At 46.0% G+C, this 17,080-nt stretch overlaps 1 protein-coding gene across 2 annotated transcripts in view; it reads left to right on the top strand.

Annotated features, from left to right (window-relative positions):
- The window catches only part of AFG1L (AFG1 like ATPase), a 2,086,687-nt gene that overhangs the window by 936,630 nt on the left and 1,132,977 nt on the right, over nucleotides 1-17,080 (top strand). For both annotated transcript variants that reach the window (XM_069606550.1, XM_069606549.1), the window contains exon 7: nucleotides 8,629-8,687. In XM_069606550.1, the coding sequence (XP_069462651.1) occupies nucleotides 8,629-8,687 (59 nt within the window). The remainder of the gene's footprint in view (nucleotides 1-8,628; nucleotides 8,688-17,080) is intronic.

The raw sequence follows: 17,080 nt of genomic DNA, 5'->3' as shown, positions 1-17,080 counted from the left end.
ACGTACTCAACCCCCTGTCGTCAGTCCCGCGGGCGATCCATCTCATTGAAGAATATGGAACACTCTCCGGCTTCAAAATCAATAGAACTAAGTCTATCCTCTTCCCGCTCCACGTACCCTCCCCCGAACAACTAGGAGAGTTGGCACACCTCGGCCTAACCATACAGGAATCCACACTACGCTACCTGGGGATTAATATAACAAGAGATCTTTCACAGCTCTACGAGGCGAACTTCCCCCAGCTCCTAGCTGCCCTAAAGGCTGATTGACTAAAATGGAAGCCACTCACAATCTCCTGGATGGGACGCTTGAATGCTATCAAGATGGTGACCCTCCCACGCTTCTTGTATCCATTTCAGGTCCTTCCCATCATGATCCCAGAACACTTCTTTAGACAGGTCAAGAAAGTTATACTCGATTTCCTCTGGGATGGAAGAAAACCACGAATAGCATATGACATCCTGATACTACCGAAGGAGCTGGGAGGAGTAGGTCTTCCAGATATAGAAATATATTATCAGGCAACACAATTGAGGATTCTGGTCCCACACCTACGAGACAGGAAGGACCTCCAGTGGGTCCAACTCGACAATGACTTCCTACGCAACGTGACCCTCGCAGAATGGCTATGGGTTCCCAGATCGAAGCTTGTAAAACCACTGCGCGAACACCCGATATTGGGCACCATGTGGAACATTTGGAAGAAGGGAAAGGGTATGACAGGAGTTACAACATGGCCCTCACCCCTGAGCCACCTCTGTTCACCTGGCATCCGTGAGAGGATCCCCGAACACGCCAGATATCAAACCTGGTTTGATGCAGGTCTAGAAAGAGTCGGTCAGCTGTGGAGGAAGGAGAAATTTATATCAATCTCAGAACTGGAAGATGCCCTCCAAATCCACCCGATCCCGATCTTCCTGTACTTACGGCTGAAAGGGGTGCTGTCAAGAGAGGAATGGAAAGCCGCCACACGCAGAGAATTAACGCCCTTCGAAATGATCCTTGATACGACCAACGCGACCAAAGGGTTGATATCCCGGATGTATAAAGCTCTGATCACCAAGGACCACTCCCCGATCCTCCGCCTCAAAGGAAAATGGGAAAAAGATTTCGGCAGGGAATTTGACCAGCAGGCCTGGGACCGAATATGCGGTACGCCCGCCAAAGTGTCTATTGCTACCCAATACAAATTGCACGCTGTAAAGCTACTCCACCGTTGGCAGTATGATCCGCATAGACTTTCAAAGATGTTCCAAACCTCCAGCCCCAGATGCTGGCGCCATTGCGGAGCGGACGCCAACTACTGGCACATGTGGTGGGGGTGCCCCAAAGTGCGCATTTATTGGCAGGAGGTCCTAGGGTGGATTAAGCGTCTAGATGGCATAGACAGAGAATCCTCTCCCCTTTTGATGTTGTTTGGTCTTGAAGATGACGATGACGAGCGGGTGCATGTGAGAGGACTGGTATCCCCCCTCCTATTAGCGGCCAGGGCAGCCCTAGTTACAAAATGGAAATCTCCACGACTGCCAAACGAAAAAGACTGGCTGAAAGTCGCCACCAACATCTACACTATGGAGAAAATAACGGCAGCCCTGCACGACAAGGCGGCGAAACACGAAGAAGCGTGGAGTGACTTCGCAAGCCATTGCATGTCAAGACCGAACGCCCACCCAACATCTAGTCAGTAAAAGCATTCACCAACTGCCTTTCATGATGTATGAAAATTGAGATCCTTATCAGTTAAACGCCTGTGCCTGTCACAGACCCGATCACATTACTAATGATTTACGATCCATAACGACAACGACCTTCGGATGTTGCCGCGTCGCAAGTTTCTTCAGACTACAGCAATCATCATGCCACGGAAGTGTTATGAGCAGTAAAAGGGGAGGGAGGGAGGGAAGGGGAGTTATATAGTTCACTCGTTAGGAGTGGACCCATGCTTGACTGTACTGTCATTATAGTTATGCTATTTGAATCTGAGTTGGGGGAAAGAGGCAGAAGCGATATATGGTTCCTATGTATGCTCGACTGTGCTTCTAGCTCATGATTCACTTTTGCTGTTTAAAACCAATAAAATTGAATTTGAAAAAAAAAAAAAAAACACGGCCTCACATGCTACAACTACGCCGACGATACTGAAATAATCTTCAACATACAAGACACCTGAGAAGAAAACACCACACTAGGGAATTGACTTTGTGACATATTCAACTAGATGAACCGCAACCATCTCGAAATCAACCCAGGCAAAACAGAGATAATGATTGTTTCAAAAAAGGGAGGAGACATCAACTACATCCTCTGGCCAAGAGAGCTCGGCACCACACCAGAACCATCATCAACTGTAAAAAACCTAGGGGTCCTGATGGATAACAACCTCACTCTGGAGCCACAAGTAAACTCGGTAATCAAGAAATGTTTCTTCCTCCTGCGAGCAGCAAAAAGGATCCTACCGTTCCTGTCATTCGCCAACAAAACACTTACCATCATCGCTCTGATCATGTCCAGAGTAGACTTTGCCAATAGCCTATACCTGGGCATACCCGAACGACTTCTAAAAAAAACTGCAGCGCATACAAAATGCAGCAGCCAGACTCCTCCTCAAGCTACCCAGAAGAGAACACATCACACCCGCGCTAAAAATACTACACTGGCTACCAATGAAACGACGAATAAAGTTCAAGGCCATGTGCATCACGCACAGAGCAATACACAAACAAGGCGCAGAATTCCTAAGCGACAAACTACGCCTACACCAACCGACAAGAACACTAAGATCAAGCACCGACATACGCCTGGAACCAAAACCCTACAACAGAAAAAAATTTGGAGGATCATCTTTCTCTCACCAGCCACCCAAAACCTGGAATGACCTACCTAAGAATATACAGAATACAACAAACCACCTAGCATTCAGGAAACTCCTCAAATCATGGCTCTTCAAAACATAACCACAACCGAGACGCACTAGAATGCCCAGACATTAAAACAATGACGAAAATAACTCCAACCTCGACCGCTCTCAAATTGGACAAACACTCAAACCAAAGAACCAACCATTCGACAGAGCATAAGACATCATGGAAAATAGCCACAAAGGAAGGCTGCAGAGACTGACCACATACCTAGACCCAGACGAAAGCCCCAAGTGACACTCCCACTCGTACGTACCGGATGAACATATCCAGACCGGCAGACGCATCTAGATAGACGTTGGCCTGCGTCGCACCTGGATAGGATCGATTGAAGGATAACATGCCCGCGCCAAGGAAAAACGTAAATGCTAGCATGTGCCACACCTAGAGTTGTGAACACCAGCCTTTGTGGCGCTCGGATGGAGTTGTGAATGTTAGCATGCCCACACCTGGACGGGTCGCTAGACACTGGCCTGCGCCGCATCTGGATGGGGGTGTGAGGGTTGGCATGACCACACCTGGATGGAGTCCTAAACATTGGCCTGCGCCGCGTCTAGATGGGAATGTGAGGGCCGACAGGTGCCACACTATGACAGAACTATAAATGTTAGCATGGTAAAGGTCAGGTAACCCACCAACCAATATAAGCTCAAACTCCGCATACTTATCTCACTCAAAAAACTCACACAACCATCTCTCGCACAACAAGCCGCACGCACTTCACAACACTGCAACAACACATAAGCCGGAACAACAGCACACGCGGACTGACGCCGATCGGATACCCGCACCAAAGCTCAGCACCCGGTGTATACTGAGTGGAAGCTGCCAACAGAACACCACTCATCTCACTATCCTACTCCTTTCTTCACCTTACTAACCCATCCCACCTTTATCGTTTACAGATCCGCCTGAGCGCCTGGGGACCAATTCCGTTGGTGACGGTGCGCGTTACAAATACCTTTAACATTTAACAAGGACGTGTGTTGTTTGCCAGGCAGCCCGAAAGCGAGGAACTGCAGAGCAAGTGCAGGACATAGACATTGAAGGAAGCAGTAAAGCGCTCGATTGCAAGAAAAAGAACAGAGCTGGGAGTAAGAAGAAAGGGACAGAGCTATCCGACTCACCGGTGTCAAGCAGCAATATAACAGGGCACTTTTCTGGGAACCACAGTCTGCATCAGCCAAGCAGAACAACACGTGGAAACGAGGGCCGGAAAATGGTAGGCGGTGCCAGCATGAAGAGGGAGCCGGCCAGGTTTGCTACAGCAACCGTGCAACATCAGAAGAAGAAGATACATTTGTCTCGAACGCCACGTCGCACGCAGGCCATAGAGGAAATCTTTTCGCAGAAAAATAAAACACACAAGAGCAGGAAAAATAAAACACACAAGAGCAGGAAGGATTTGTTGACTGATTGAAAGCTGGGAGAAGAAGAAAGCCGCAGACTCCAGCAATCCGAAGCCACAGCTGCAAGTGGGCTAGCAATTTATTGTAAAAAGGATATATTCTGCAAAGGCGCAAGTGGCTGAACACGTATACGTTTGATGCTCTTGAAAAAACGTTTTTCAGCCATAAGTAAGCATCAACAAGCAGAGCGTTTGTGAACAGACTCCACGACACACTCAGTGCGTGGAGTGGGGGCATCTTTCAAATAAACACTGCAGGAAAACCTTATACTTTGGTAAATACCGTGTGTTTTGAACGACTTACACAATAGCACAGTGCACCCTGTGCAAGACAGAGCCGGGGGGAGACAGCCAGGTTAAACACTGACAGAACAAGAAGCAAAGCCACTGGTGGATACACTGGGGTGCGCACCAGCGGGGCTATTGTCAACAAAGGAAGGGCGTGCACACGTACAGCCTGCACGCACAGGGCAGCATTTGTGGTTCGTAAACCCACCAGAGCAGTCAGTACAAAAGCAGCTTCAAGGCATAACTGTGAGTGACATGCAGAAGCAGCTCACAGCAATCAACTGGTACACAGAACCCCCCCCCCCCCCCCCCGGTTTCTATTTAATGCGAACATCTGTCTTTTATTAGCAATAAAGGAATGGTTACACACAAATGGTTGCACGGGGCAAGGACAGACACTGCGAGAGAAAGGCTGCTCCAGCTGCCACGGCATGACGCAAGGGCATGCTAACGTAGCGAATAGGCTATCCAGGCAATGCAAGGGAATTGGGCAAATAACAATATGTATATTTAAGGGTTTCTTCGACTAATCCAACAACTGCGAGCCAGCACGCAGTTAGGTCAGTAGGGCTCAGTGTTCCCAGTCCCCAGGAGGGTGTGAAATACTACACAAAAAGTATTTTTAGTCATTGCAGACTTTAAATGTTAAAAGGTGGCAGAGGGGGGATGTTGAGTTGAGCTAGGGCCACTTTTCATAAAAAAGTGATTTTGCACGGGACAGGGACAGACCGATCGAAACTGCATGGGATGCTAAGACACCACACATGGGCAGGCTACCATAGAGAGTTTGTTGGGAAAATAATAACACCCCCAACGGTGCAAAATTAAAATGAAAAGGATAAGGTTGTTTTAAGGACACAAGGAAAAAAGTGAAATATGAGTACACATAACTACAATGGACAGAGATGACAGCAACAATGTAGCGGAATTTCATACAACAGCAAGCATAACTCGCACGGACTAGCAGTCAGGAGTGCAAACCAATAGAAACACAGAGGAACGAAACAAGACGAAATACAATGCTAATGAGCAAGGGGTGGAAGACGTAATAAGCACTGAGCAACACAGCGCAGGCTGTGGAAATAGCAGAAGAGTTATGCAACACAAGTACGAGAGAAGATATGTCAGTCACAACACAGGGCAAGAGTCGATAGCATAGCGAAGAAAGCAGCGGAAGGAAGCTGCAGAACAAACCAGGCTAATAAGCCATAGGAAGTTGTTGGCTGCGCGGGATAGTTTAGAGACGCCAATAGATAGCATATTAAAAGGTACTGCAGATACTACCGGAAGCTGGGCGGATAGCGCAGCGAGAAACAGTTTCAGCTCCTGGCAAGACCAAACTGTTTTTCATCCTTCTGAGGTCGATGAATGAGCACCACGCACTGTGTTTAACAATAAGCAGCGCACGGATACCGGAGGTTTCATAGTGCAATATGAAATGCAAATTATTATGGTTTTAGGGGCGCACTTACCCCAGATGAAAAGATGTGATAAAGATGAGCAACCCAGCCAATTAAGGAAGCTGTCACACTGCACACAAACAAGCAGGGATTTTTTCTGTCTAAAGAGAAAAATGACAAGGGTGGTTATGCAGGGGCCCAATACAGCTAGAAGCAGATGTAAACAACAGAGAGTCATTACTAATAGCAGAGCAGTTTAACTAGCACGCAAACGCAAGGAAGCAGCGTTATAAATGGAAATATTGGGACGGTTGGCCGAAGAAGTACTGTAAAGAGTACGCCAAGCTTAAAAAGGGCCGCGCAGACCACTATATATTGTGATGAAAACACAAAAGGGGTAGCGATTACAATTAACCCCCACCAGGAACATTGCACAAATACACAACATTGGTGTGCACAGTGTTCCTTCCAGAAGCTGCGGTGAAGAGAGACGAGAAGGGGTAAGCCGAACAGCCCTGCAAGCTACAAGTAAAAGCTTGTTACAGCAGATGGGTGTGGGTTTTCCAACACTAACAGGCATAAGCAGGGCACCAAGGGGACACACAGAAGTGCTGAAGGGTAGAAGAACACCCCGAGAACCAGCACACTTCGGTGTGGGAGGGGGGTTTAGCTCAGAGGTAACACGGTTGGCTGGAAACGAAAAAACATGCAGCATAACATAGGGCGACCCGCCACCCCCGAGCCTGAGCCTACGCTCAGAAGCCATTTCATAGGGATTTAGGCGCACAATAACAGAACTATGAGTATTCAAAAAGAATATAGGGATAACCTCCATGATAACTACCATGAGTAAAGCGACCTCACACAGACGAGAACAAGTCGACAATGGTATGTCGAAGTTTAGTAGAATAGGGTCCAGTAAAAGTCTGCAGAGATACCGACAAACACTCGACAGAAGTCCTAAGAAATGGTTATGGTAGCATCAGGCCAACGCCGGATGGCTGTGGCTAACAGTAGCACGGACCCTGAAAATGGGGATGATGGGCTCGCTGTGAGAGCATTGGCGAACACCACCCAGCGCAATATAAAAAGCAGCTGAAAACGGCACTGCTAAAACTAGGTTTAGCATGATGGTGGGCTCGCTAAGAATACATTGGCGAACAGCACCCAGCACAATATAGTAAGTGGCTGAAAACGGTACTACAAAAGCAGGTAGAAGGTACAGGGCTATCACACATAGAGCAAAAATCAAAATGGGGCAGACGCAACCCGCAGCGCACATGCAAGGAGCGCAGGGAAAGGGTAAAGGAAAGTTGGAGGGCTTGCAGAAGGGCGAGAGGACCCGTTTTGAATTTTGTTTTAAAGGGAACTCCAGCAAGTTTGCTGACTAGAGGGTGCCCATAACCTTATGAAACAACCGGTTAGAGCAACATTTACCATGACATATGGGGAGACACAGGATTTCAACAGACACCCGAGACAAGTGCGAAAGAGAGCTCAGTATATATGAGTTAAGAGCATACAAAGCTATCTGAAATAGCAAAGAGCAAGTTCGATAAAGGGGAAAAATTGCTGCACAAAAGGTAGGGGGAATTCTCTCCCCCATGTGCAATACCAAGTAATGACAAAACCCTAGCAGAGGCAGTTACCAGACAACGAAATGGACGAGTTTCATTCAGAATTGGCAGACAGTTGGGCACAGGTAGAGGTAGAGGTAGAGGTAGATGAGCAACTTTTGGGGGAACCTGGAAGGCTGGTAACCCATCCAGGTGTGGCGGCACGGGCCAGGGGGCACAACCCTGGACCTCGTGCCCAAATGTGTACATTATGTATGATATGGTTCTTATGATTACTATGACTATTATGTTGTATAATATTAAATAATGTACAATAAAAAAACACAGCCTTTTTATTGCCAACACTTACACAATGTTCATTGATCACTGAGGAAACAAAATTTGGGTAACAGTCTCCAACCTCTTGGCTCCACTTGTTACTCGGCTCCACCAAGCCACAAACACCTACCCAGCCAAGACGCGGCCCAGCGATTGTGCTGCTTATCCGATGCAGGTGCACAATTTTTAAAGGACAAAGTGCCTCAGAAACTTCAGGATTGCAGGATCGGTGCAGAGCCCGCGGAAAAGCTGCCATGCTGGTTCAGGCTCCCGAGCGCCCTCCTGCCCTCTTACATTACATAAAGCAAGTGGCCAGGTATTAAAGGGTATGACAGTGAGTGGGCAAGTATTATAAGGCATAAAATCCCCTCTATTGTACACAATAAGGATATTGCAAGTCGCCTCTGAGTTATGTGACCTTATACGTGAACTCTGCCTTGGCCTCATTCCTCATGGAACTCCTTGGTGACTTGCAATATCCTTGCAATATAACATGTGGTATGGGATACTTTATCCCATATATCAAATAGTAACGCATGTTATTTACAGCACCACAAAACTCCTGTGACAACTGTTATATAAAAAAATGTTACTGTCATAAATTTCAGGGTACTCATTTTCTTCTCATTAGGGAGCAATGGTAAATCTTTTCAGACCAGTAGCTTCACACATAGTATTTTGAAGTTTAACAGGTAGCTAATACTATTTTTTTCTTGCAGATCTCTATAAAAATGGACTTCAGAGGGTTAACTTTGTGCCCTTCATTGCAGTGTTGAAGGTAAGGAAAGTCACGTATGGAATGTGTTTCACTTTTGCGTGCCATATTGGAAATCAACTGTGTTGGCAAGGTTAATCAACTATGTTGGCAGGGTTGCTTGTATCTTTCTTGCAGATAACTGGCTCTTTATAGACTTTTGAACCAAAAATAATTTTTAAAAACAGTAACTAAGGAGTGGGAATAATATGTATATGTGTGGTTATTGACTTAATAAGCCTTTTTAGTGAATTATTGATGCTTTACAAAATTCTTGATTGTTTCTAATCAATTGCTTGCCTCCTTCGATCCCGGTCTTTCTTTAACATAGTAGGGTTTCAAACACGGTCTGTCATTTGAAAGTGTTTTGGCTTAATAAGACATCCCAAATGCCCCATTAACAGTGATCCTGTTCTTGCCCGCGTGTGCAGTTTTTTTTATTTAGAGACGCTTTTTATATACAGACACATTAGTTATTTGAAAGCTTGCATAGCATTCTGATTCTGGCCAACAGTGCAGCTGTGCACTCACAAGGCTGCGTAATGGACCTGATGGACTAGTATTTCTTGATAATTAAATACTCTGGGGGAGAGTAAGCCTTAATTTCCTTCTGAAGACAAGAAGATTTTCTCTAACACTAAACTCCCTAGAGAGGGGAAGCAAGAGTTCATGGGCAAGGGCTATCCAAACCAGAAAGGAGCAGCTATCTGCGTATGAGACCTTGATGTGTCGTGATCTGGTGAGCCTATCAGTGCAGATCCCACAGTTCTGCTGACGTTGTCCAATGTCAGTGTGCCTTTTGACATAGAGCGGTACAGGCCTAACCATGCTTTTTTGTTTTTATTCTAGAAACAAAAGAAAACCAGTGGAGGTATTTGACATTAGGCTAATTTAACACCACTCCGCGGGAGCTTGTGACCTTATTCTAACAGCATTTAGTGATTGATATTTAATGCAAGACTCACAAGAATGCTGATATTGTAATCATTGTGATATTTCACTCTGACGCGTTGTCAAACTTAGCACAGGGCTTCTCTGAATCAGAACTATTATTCTCCAGAACCCCTTCCTCCTCACCTGTATCTTCCGATGAGGACTTGTGTCTTCGCCCCTACTTGATTTCTTTTTTGTGAAGAGAAATGTTCTTCCGCGGTTAAAAGCCACCCTGCCCACCTGATAGAACAGGAAAGCAAAGGACCCCTTCCCGAAGAGATCGATCTGAGAGGAAAAAAAGCTGATGCTAAAAAAAAAACTCTCTTGGATGTTGTGTCTTGACTGCAGAGTTTGTGCTACAGAAAGTCCAGGTAAGGTAGTAGAACTGATGATCGGAATCCTGGTCACGTGATGAGAAGTAATGGAAGCGATCTGTTTCCGAGTAGCTCCCGGAAAGTAAGGCGAACTTGACTGAAGAAGGAGGATCGCCAAAACAGGGTAAGTAGAGGCTAGTTCCCTGTTGCTAGCACGAAAAGCACACTAAAGGAGCGTGAGAAGACAGCAATGGAACCAAAGGCACGAGAGGAGGGTAGAGGTACAGGTGAGAACAGAAAGCCAAGAAACGGCCGAAAGCAATTAGTAGAGCGTTCAGAGGGAGGAGCAGTGGAGCGGGGAGAGCAAGAAACAACGGCCAGAACTCTTATGTAAACTGAAAAGAAAAGCGTGTTAGAAAAGGGAGCGAAATAAGGCTAGAAGGGCAGAAGGCACACCGGAGAGCTAGAGCAAGGGGAATACATGACAGAAGGCGAGAATGAACCGGAATAGGACGGATCGAAGAAAAAACTCGGCAAAAAGCCAGAAAGAACACAGAGCGAGTAACCGGAGCGATATACAAAGGGTTGCAACGCGCCGGCAAAAACAAAGGGGTGTGGTTAAGTACGGAAGCGAAGAAACATATGACAGAAAGACTAGAGCGGGAATACAGGAAGTAACAGAAAAGGTGGAACATCCTAATGGCGGCGTGGTCGCCAGCTGCTCCATAGTCGCCAGGGATACCTTCGTGAACACTGCATGACACACGTATTATGGCAGTAAATCGTGTTTTTCCTGTAAGTTTTCTTTAAGCATACATTTCAAAAGTGAGATAATACATATAGAAGAATATTGTGATAAGTGAAATCCCAATGGATGTCCCGCACGTACACCACATAATACTGAGGGTTATTGTATTGCAATATGCACACTTAAGCCCCAGAATAGTTGTTGTATCCTGTGTAGTGGAGCCCCTTGAGACGGGGCAGCAGATGAGGTAAGAGGTAATGGAAATACAAATAATCAGCCTTCTCTCCCACTTTAAACCTACAAACCCCAATCGCTTTGTCATGAACCCCTCTGTGGAGCCAAAGATTCACCTTCAATCAACTCATAAACCTTTCCAACACAAGAACTTAAACCTGCCTAATAATACCCCCATCACTCCACTGTAACAAAAGAAAGTGACATGAAGATCACCGCTCACATCCCACTCGATTATCTCTTGTCCCAAAGACTGCATCAGAGCACTTGCTGAAATGACGAGGTGTGGGCGAGAAGCAAAGTAGATTTATTAGTAATCGGAATTGGGGGGGCCCTTGCAAGCAGGCAAAATATATTGTTCAACATCCCCTATGAAATCCGTGCACCCTCCACATTCTTCTCTAAGCATTTGGCACGTGGGTCCCAGCAAGTAGGCCAAGCGCAGTGACTACCCCATAGCTCCCTCATTACACACAGCCCATAACAAAGTTTTTGAAGCATAAGGGTCTGTGCTCAGGCCTCGATGAGCGGAAAGCAGTGACCAGTTGTGATTCTGGCATGGCTAAGTCCTCACGGTCAACTACATCATTTTCCTGGATACCCCATTTGGCAGACTCCAGCAGGGGATTAAGGGAGATTGCAGGACCAAGTTTGAAAGTGATTTCCTGCCCCCTGGAGTGGCACACTGGTCACATCTACATCTCCCTCTTTGGACCAGCTGGCAACAGGCCGTCAGAGCTCTTCGGGAAGGTCTTTCACCCACTCAAACTCATGCCACTTAACTACTTGACTCCACTTGGATCCATCCTTCAGCTCCACCACTGAACACCAAAAACTCTGCACCCTCATGCTCGCCAACAACTTGGATAGCCATCTTAACACCCGCTCTTGACATACATATTCCAACCTAACCCCCCACAAAACAGAAGTCTCGCTCAATCATTTTCTGATGTCAAAAGAGTTTTTGTACTTAGCAGAAGGGTTACCAGACATTTCATCGAAAAAAATTGGTCGACTGGACAAATGGTCGAACGAATTTCGTCGAAAACCAAATGGTCGAATTTTTTTTTATTTTTATTTTTACCCTTTTTTTGGGGGGGGCATCCTCCCAACCCCCTTTTTTTTTATAAAAAACCCTTTTTTTCCCTAAACTACAACCTTAAAAATAAATATATAAATGAAAAAAATCGACCATTTGGTTTTCGACGAAATTACGGCGACCAAATGTCCTGTCGACCAATTGTTGTCGATGAAATGTCCGGACACCAGCAGAAGTGTGTGTAGCAGAGAAGGAGACAGAAGGAAAGAAATCTGCAAGCCTACTGATGGCTGTAAGTCAGACACTGGCAGAGACCAGAAACAGAGGAAGGAAAAATACTGCAAGCCTACTAATCCATCTCTAAGAGACCAAGAACAAGAACTGGGAGTAAAATAAGGACTGAAAGCTTTAGCTACACAGGACAAACAGTGGCTGATGTCGGAGGATATCCGAGCATGGCAAAATCCATTGGCAAGGGGCATGAGAAATACTTGCTGGGTGGTGTGTGTCAATTGTAAATTCCCAAAGCAAGGTAGAGGGGAAATACTTGCCGGTAGAAGTTGTTCAAGTAGCAAGAAGGGTCCGGTATCCCGAGGATTGAAGTGCCCAGGCAGTGACCAGTCTGCTCCATTCCTAGATTGCACGAAGTGGGCAGAGTGCTGTATCCCTCGGATCGAGACTCTGAGGAAGCATGCTGGGTGCTATATTCTTGTGACTGTCTTAGGTTAGGGAATTTGGATAGGATAGGACGTCCTTGGATATTCCAATACACCATTTGGAATATTCCATTTTAACACTTTGAGAAAGTTCTCCCCCTTGATTTATATTTCAGATCATTGGCCCTATAGGAGTTATCCCAGTACCTAGTAGTAGAAAAGTGCAAAACAACATATTTTATTTTATTGTAGTTTTTAATGCGCCTTATTGAAATCAAGTTGTTTCCAAAAGTTTGGGGGTGCAGTAAATTGGGGAAACATTGAGAAGTGCAGTATACAATCATAGTAGTAGGGCAGTTCTGATATATCATTCAGAATATTTATATTATGAATCAAATGCAGTATATAGTCATAGCCCCAAGGTAGTACAATCCTGATGTGTTATTCAAATTATGTGTTCTGATTCATTCTGGTGCCCATTATGAAACAAGAGTGTCTGGTTTACAGTTCGAGCAGCTCCCTTAGGCAGTTTGTGTGTAACAGTGTGGCATTGGCTTTTGATTTCGTTGGTGAGGGGTGTATAGGACCAGATGGGTACATACTATGTCCATAAGCCATCTTCTGTGGTTTCTTTTGAAGCTTTCAGCATTCTTAGGTTGTTGGGGACATTCTTCCAGAGGTATCTCTTCAACCACGGTGATCGGTAATTTGGGCCAATCTCTGAAAAAATTGGTGAGTTCTATACAAGATTTTAGACTTTATCATGGATTTGATAGGCAGCCAAAGTAAAGCCTTTAGACTGAAAGAGCCAGAGTATCAATGTTTCAAAACAATGATTAATACCAGTGTGCCACTCTGCTTTGTTCTGAATGTTTTATAATTGATAAACTGTTGACTTGTTGAGACCAATGTAGAGGCTCCCACAGGGTTTGAGGTTGGATTGGACTAAAGTTATGGTTATGGGGAAAGGATGGAACCTTGTTGAACTCCATACTGAGATGAAAGATAAGAGATTGAAAATCTCAAAGTTTTATTTGGGTTGATCTTCCTTTTGTGAAACCTCACCTTGATTTGTTATTGTGCTAAGATTTACTTTTCACTGACATATAGTTTAGGGCAAGGCCTGGCCACCTAACCAGCACCAAAATTCAGGCCGAGAATCAAGGATGCTTATTGCAGGTGGTGCCTGGTGAGCGTAGTCAGAAATGAAAGCCGGACACAAAGTTGTGATGCTTTTGCTTAAAAATATTTATCAAATAAAAATGGGCTAGGAAAATGCCTCTCTGGCCCTATTCTAAAGAGGAACTTCCCTTCCTAGAAACCAAAAGATAAGAATCTGTCTGTGTTTGGATGTCAGTAACTGAAAAGCTGTCCTTGTGTCCAAAATGTCCTCTCCTGTCCCTCAAACTATAAACAAAACAACAAAGGGTTGCAAAGAAATGTCTTTAACTTGATGTTGGCAAAAGTGTTCAAAACCAAAAGAATAAGAATGACTCAAATGAAAATGTTCTCCAAAGTAAAGACCGTTGGATCCAGAGGATGGGCTCCTTCCCCAGGATTCCTAAATAGAATGGCAAACATATCTCTTTAGCTAACAGTTCCTTTGTGTCTTCACTGGATTCAGAAAGTTTCTGTTCAAGCAATGAGTTCTGTAACAGTCTTTCAAAGGGATTGCGTCCTCTGACGTATTCCTTATCTTTGATGTTATCCATTCCAGCTTGCTGGCCTCGGAATTTTTTTTCAGTAGAGGGCGCTGTGCGTCGACGTCCTTCGAGTCGGTGTCCCTCGACAGCCTCTGTATCGGCGCCGACGTCATCATGAATATAAATAGACTTGCGCAGCGTCTGTTGCTCAGTTCCGTTTTTCTGCGGTTCGTGGGCCTCAGAAACGTAACGCTCGGTTCCTTTCTACAGAAAAACCTTCTTATTCTTTGAAGATTATTACCTTTACACAATGGCTTCTTCATCCGAACCATCGACTCCACGGTCCGGATTCAAGAAATGTAGTGACTGTGGGAAGAAAATTTCGTTAACAGATCCTCACAGGATCTGTTTGTGATGCCTAGGATCGGAGAATCACTGTTCGGAATGCATGGACTGTATGTCCATGACGGCAAAAGCCTTGAAGGAGCGTAAGCGCAAGTTAGAAAGAGGTAAGGACTTTAAAACTTCTACTCCCTCGAAAGTTTCTTCGGCTGAGTCGAGACATTCGTCTCCTCGTCGACAAAAGAATCATTCCCGTTCAAGATCTCGAAGCGGTTCTCATCAGTCTTCGAGATCAACACACTCTAAGAAGAGGCGTCGTAGATCTCCCTCTTCTTCTTCCTCTACTTCCCAAGAAAGGGTCACCTGCCCCACGTAACACAGCTCTCTGGCTAAGTGGGAGGAATTCTGTAAAAAAAATGCTTAGCGTCTTTGAGAAAGCGGCTTCGACCCCCTCGGAGACATCTAAAGGTGATTCCCTGGGTGAAAGACCCGAAAAATCAAAACGCTGCGAGTCGTTGAACCCGGCGAGAAAAAGTACCCGAGAGCGTCATGAACCCTCGAGTAAAAGCAATAAGACTGCGTCATTGAAGATTCCTTCGATTCAGAAATCTGCGTCATCGACGCCTTTGTCGAAGGGCCCTTCGACGCATAAATCTGTTTCATCGACGCCGTCTTCGACGCCACTGTCGACCCCAATAAAAGACAAACCTACGATTGTCACTACGTCACAGGCAGTAGAGGTGTCGAAAGCTCCGACCATGACGTCGAGGATGCCATCGACAGTCTCGACGATGCCGAGTAGGATCCCGATCCTCTCGAGTGCATCGAGGTCTTTTCAAACTTTCAACTCCTTTTTCAGGATTGTCGAAGCCTATGACATCCACGTCGACAACCTCGACATTTTCTCAGGCAGTGACAACTAATTTAGCTCCTTCTGCTCTAGAAATGGGTTTTAAATCATATCCTGGGCCTGACTACTTCAGAGCCTTGTCCTCTATATATAAGGAAGGGGAGGATTCCGACAATGAGAGACTCTTTGTGTCATGAACCGTCGGACGTGTCCCTTTTGGACTTCCTGGTCCCTGACACATTGGGGCTTGCACTCTGCAGTACTTCCAACATGGTCGTCAAACACGGAATGTCGTTTACCAGCTTCCGCGTCGGACGTAGCAAGTTCTATAAATAAGCCACGCCCCCGCGGCCCAGCGCTTCTCAACGCTACCGCTTATAGTGGCTAGACGTGTGCTGCCGTAGTTCGCCCTTGCTGACTTATTGACTCCTGGTTCTTGGCCCCTAATTACCTTCCTCATTCATTCCCTTCCTCATATTACATCCTGAATCCCGGACTTCCGTGTACCCGTCTCCAAGTACAGGCTTCTTCACTTCCAGGATTTCCCGGACATTCTGACCGTCCCTGGAATCAGAACGCTGAACGCACGCTGGAACCTGAAGACGTTCGAACCGGGTTATATAAGACCCGAACACTGCACAAGAAGACTCCTTCAAAGAACTCCAGTAAACAACATAGACAGGTGAGAAGGGGGGAAACCTGTGACAGATTGAGACGCCAACAAACTGAAATTGGTACGGACATGGAGGCGGCAGTTCAAGATCACATGAGCGGCATGCAGGAGTTAACAACGGAAGTGCAGAATCTTAAAGCTGAGAATGCCGCATTAAAACACAGGTTTCCCCCCTTCTCACCTGTCTGTTGTTTACTGGAGTTCTTTGAAGGAGTCTTCTTGTGCAGTGTTCGGGTCTTATATAACCCGGTTCGAACGTCTTCAGGTTCCAGCGTGCGTTCAGCGTTCTGATTCCAGGGACGGTCAGAATGTCCGGGAAATCCTGGAAGTGAAGAAGCCTGTACTTGGAGACGGGTACACGGAAGTCCGGGATTCAGGATGTAATATGAGGAAGGGAATGAATGAGGAAGGTAATTAGGGGCCAAGAACCAGGAGTCAATAAGTCAGCAAGGGCGAACTACGGCAGCACACGTCTAGCCACTATAAGCGGTAGCGTTGAGAAGCGCTGGGCCGCGGGGGCGTGGCTTATTTATAGAACTTGCTACGTCCGACGCGGAAGCTGGTAAACGACATTCCGTGTTTGACGACCATGTTGGAAGTACTGCAGAGTGCAAGCCCCAATGTGTCAGGGACCAGGAAGTCCAAAAGGGACACGTCCGACGGTTCATGTTGTTCGTCTGTCTATGTTGTTTACTGGAGTCCTGCGATTCCGCGACCAAGGAAAGCGTATTATTGGGCGGTGTAGTTGATAAATACGACGGTTCTTCAAAAACCCTTCGCGGATTCCTTGACTCGTGTTTAGTCCACTTTACCTTTAAGCCCTACTACTTCTCTACCCCCAGGGCAAAGGTGGGCTTTATGATTTCGCATCTTTCCGGGAATGCATTAACTTGGGCTACGCCTTTAGTTAATTCTGGAGATGCCCTCCTGGATGACTACAATGGATTCGTACAGGCTCTAAAGGCCATGTTTGACCGCCCAGAAC

This window comes from Ambystoma mexicanum, chromosome 4p, assembly GCF_040938575.1.
Source record: "Ambystoma mexicanum isolate Mex_15411 chromosome 4p, UKY_AmexF1_1, whole genome shotgun sequence".
Classification (NCBI taxonomy): Eukaryota; Metazoa; Chordata; class Amphibia; order Caudata; family Ambystomatidae; genus Ambystoma; species Ambystoma mexicanum.
The sequence above is the reverse complement of the archived record's forward strand: the minus strand, read 5'-3'. Positions and strand labels throughout refer to the sequence as shown.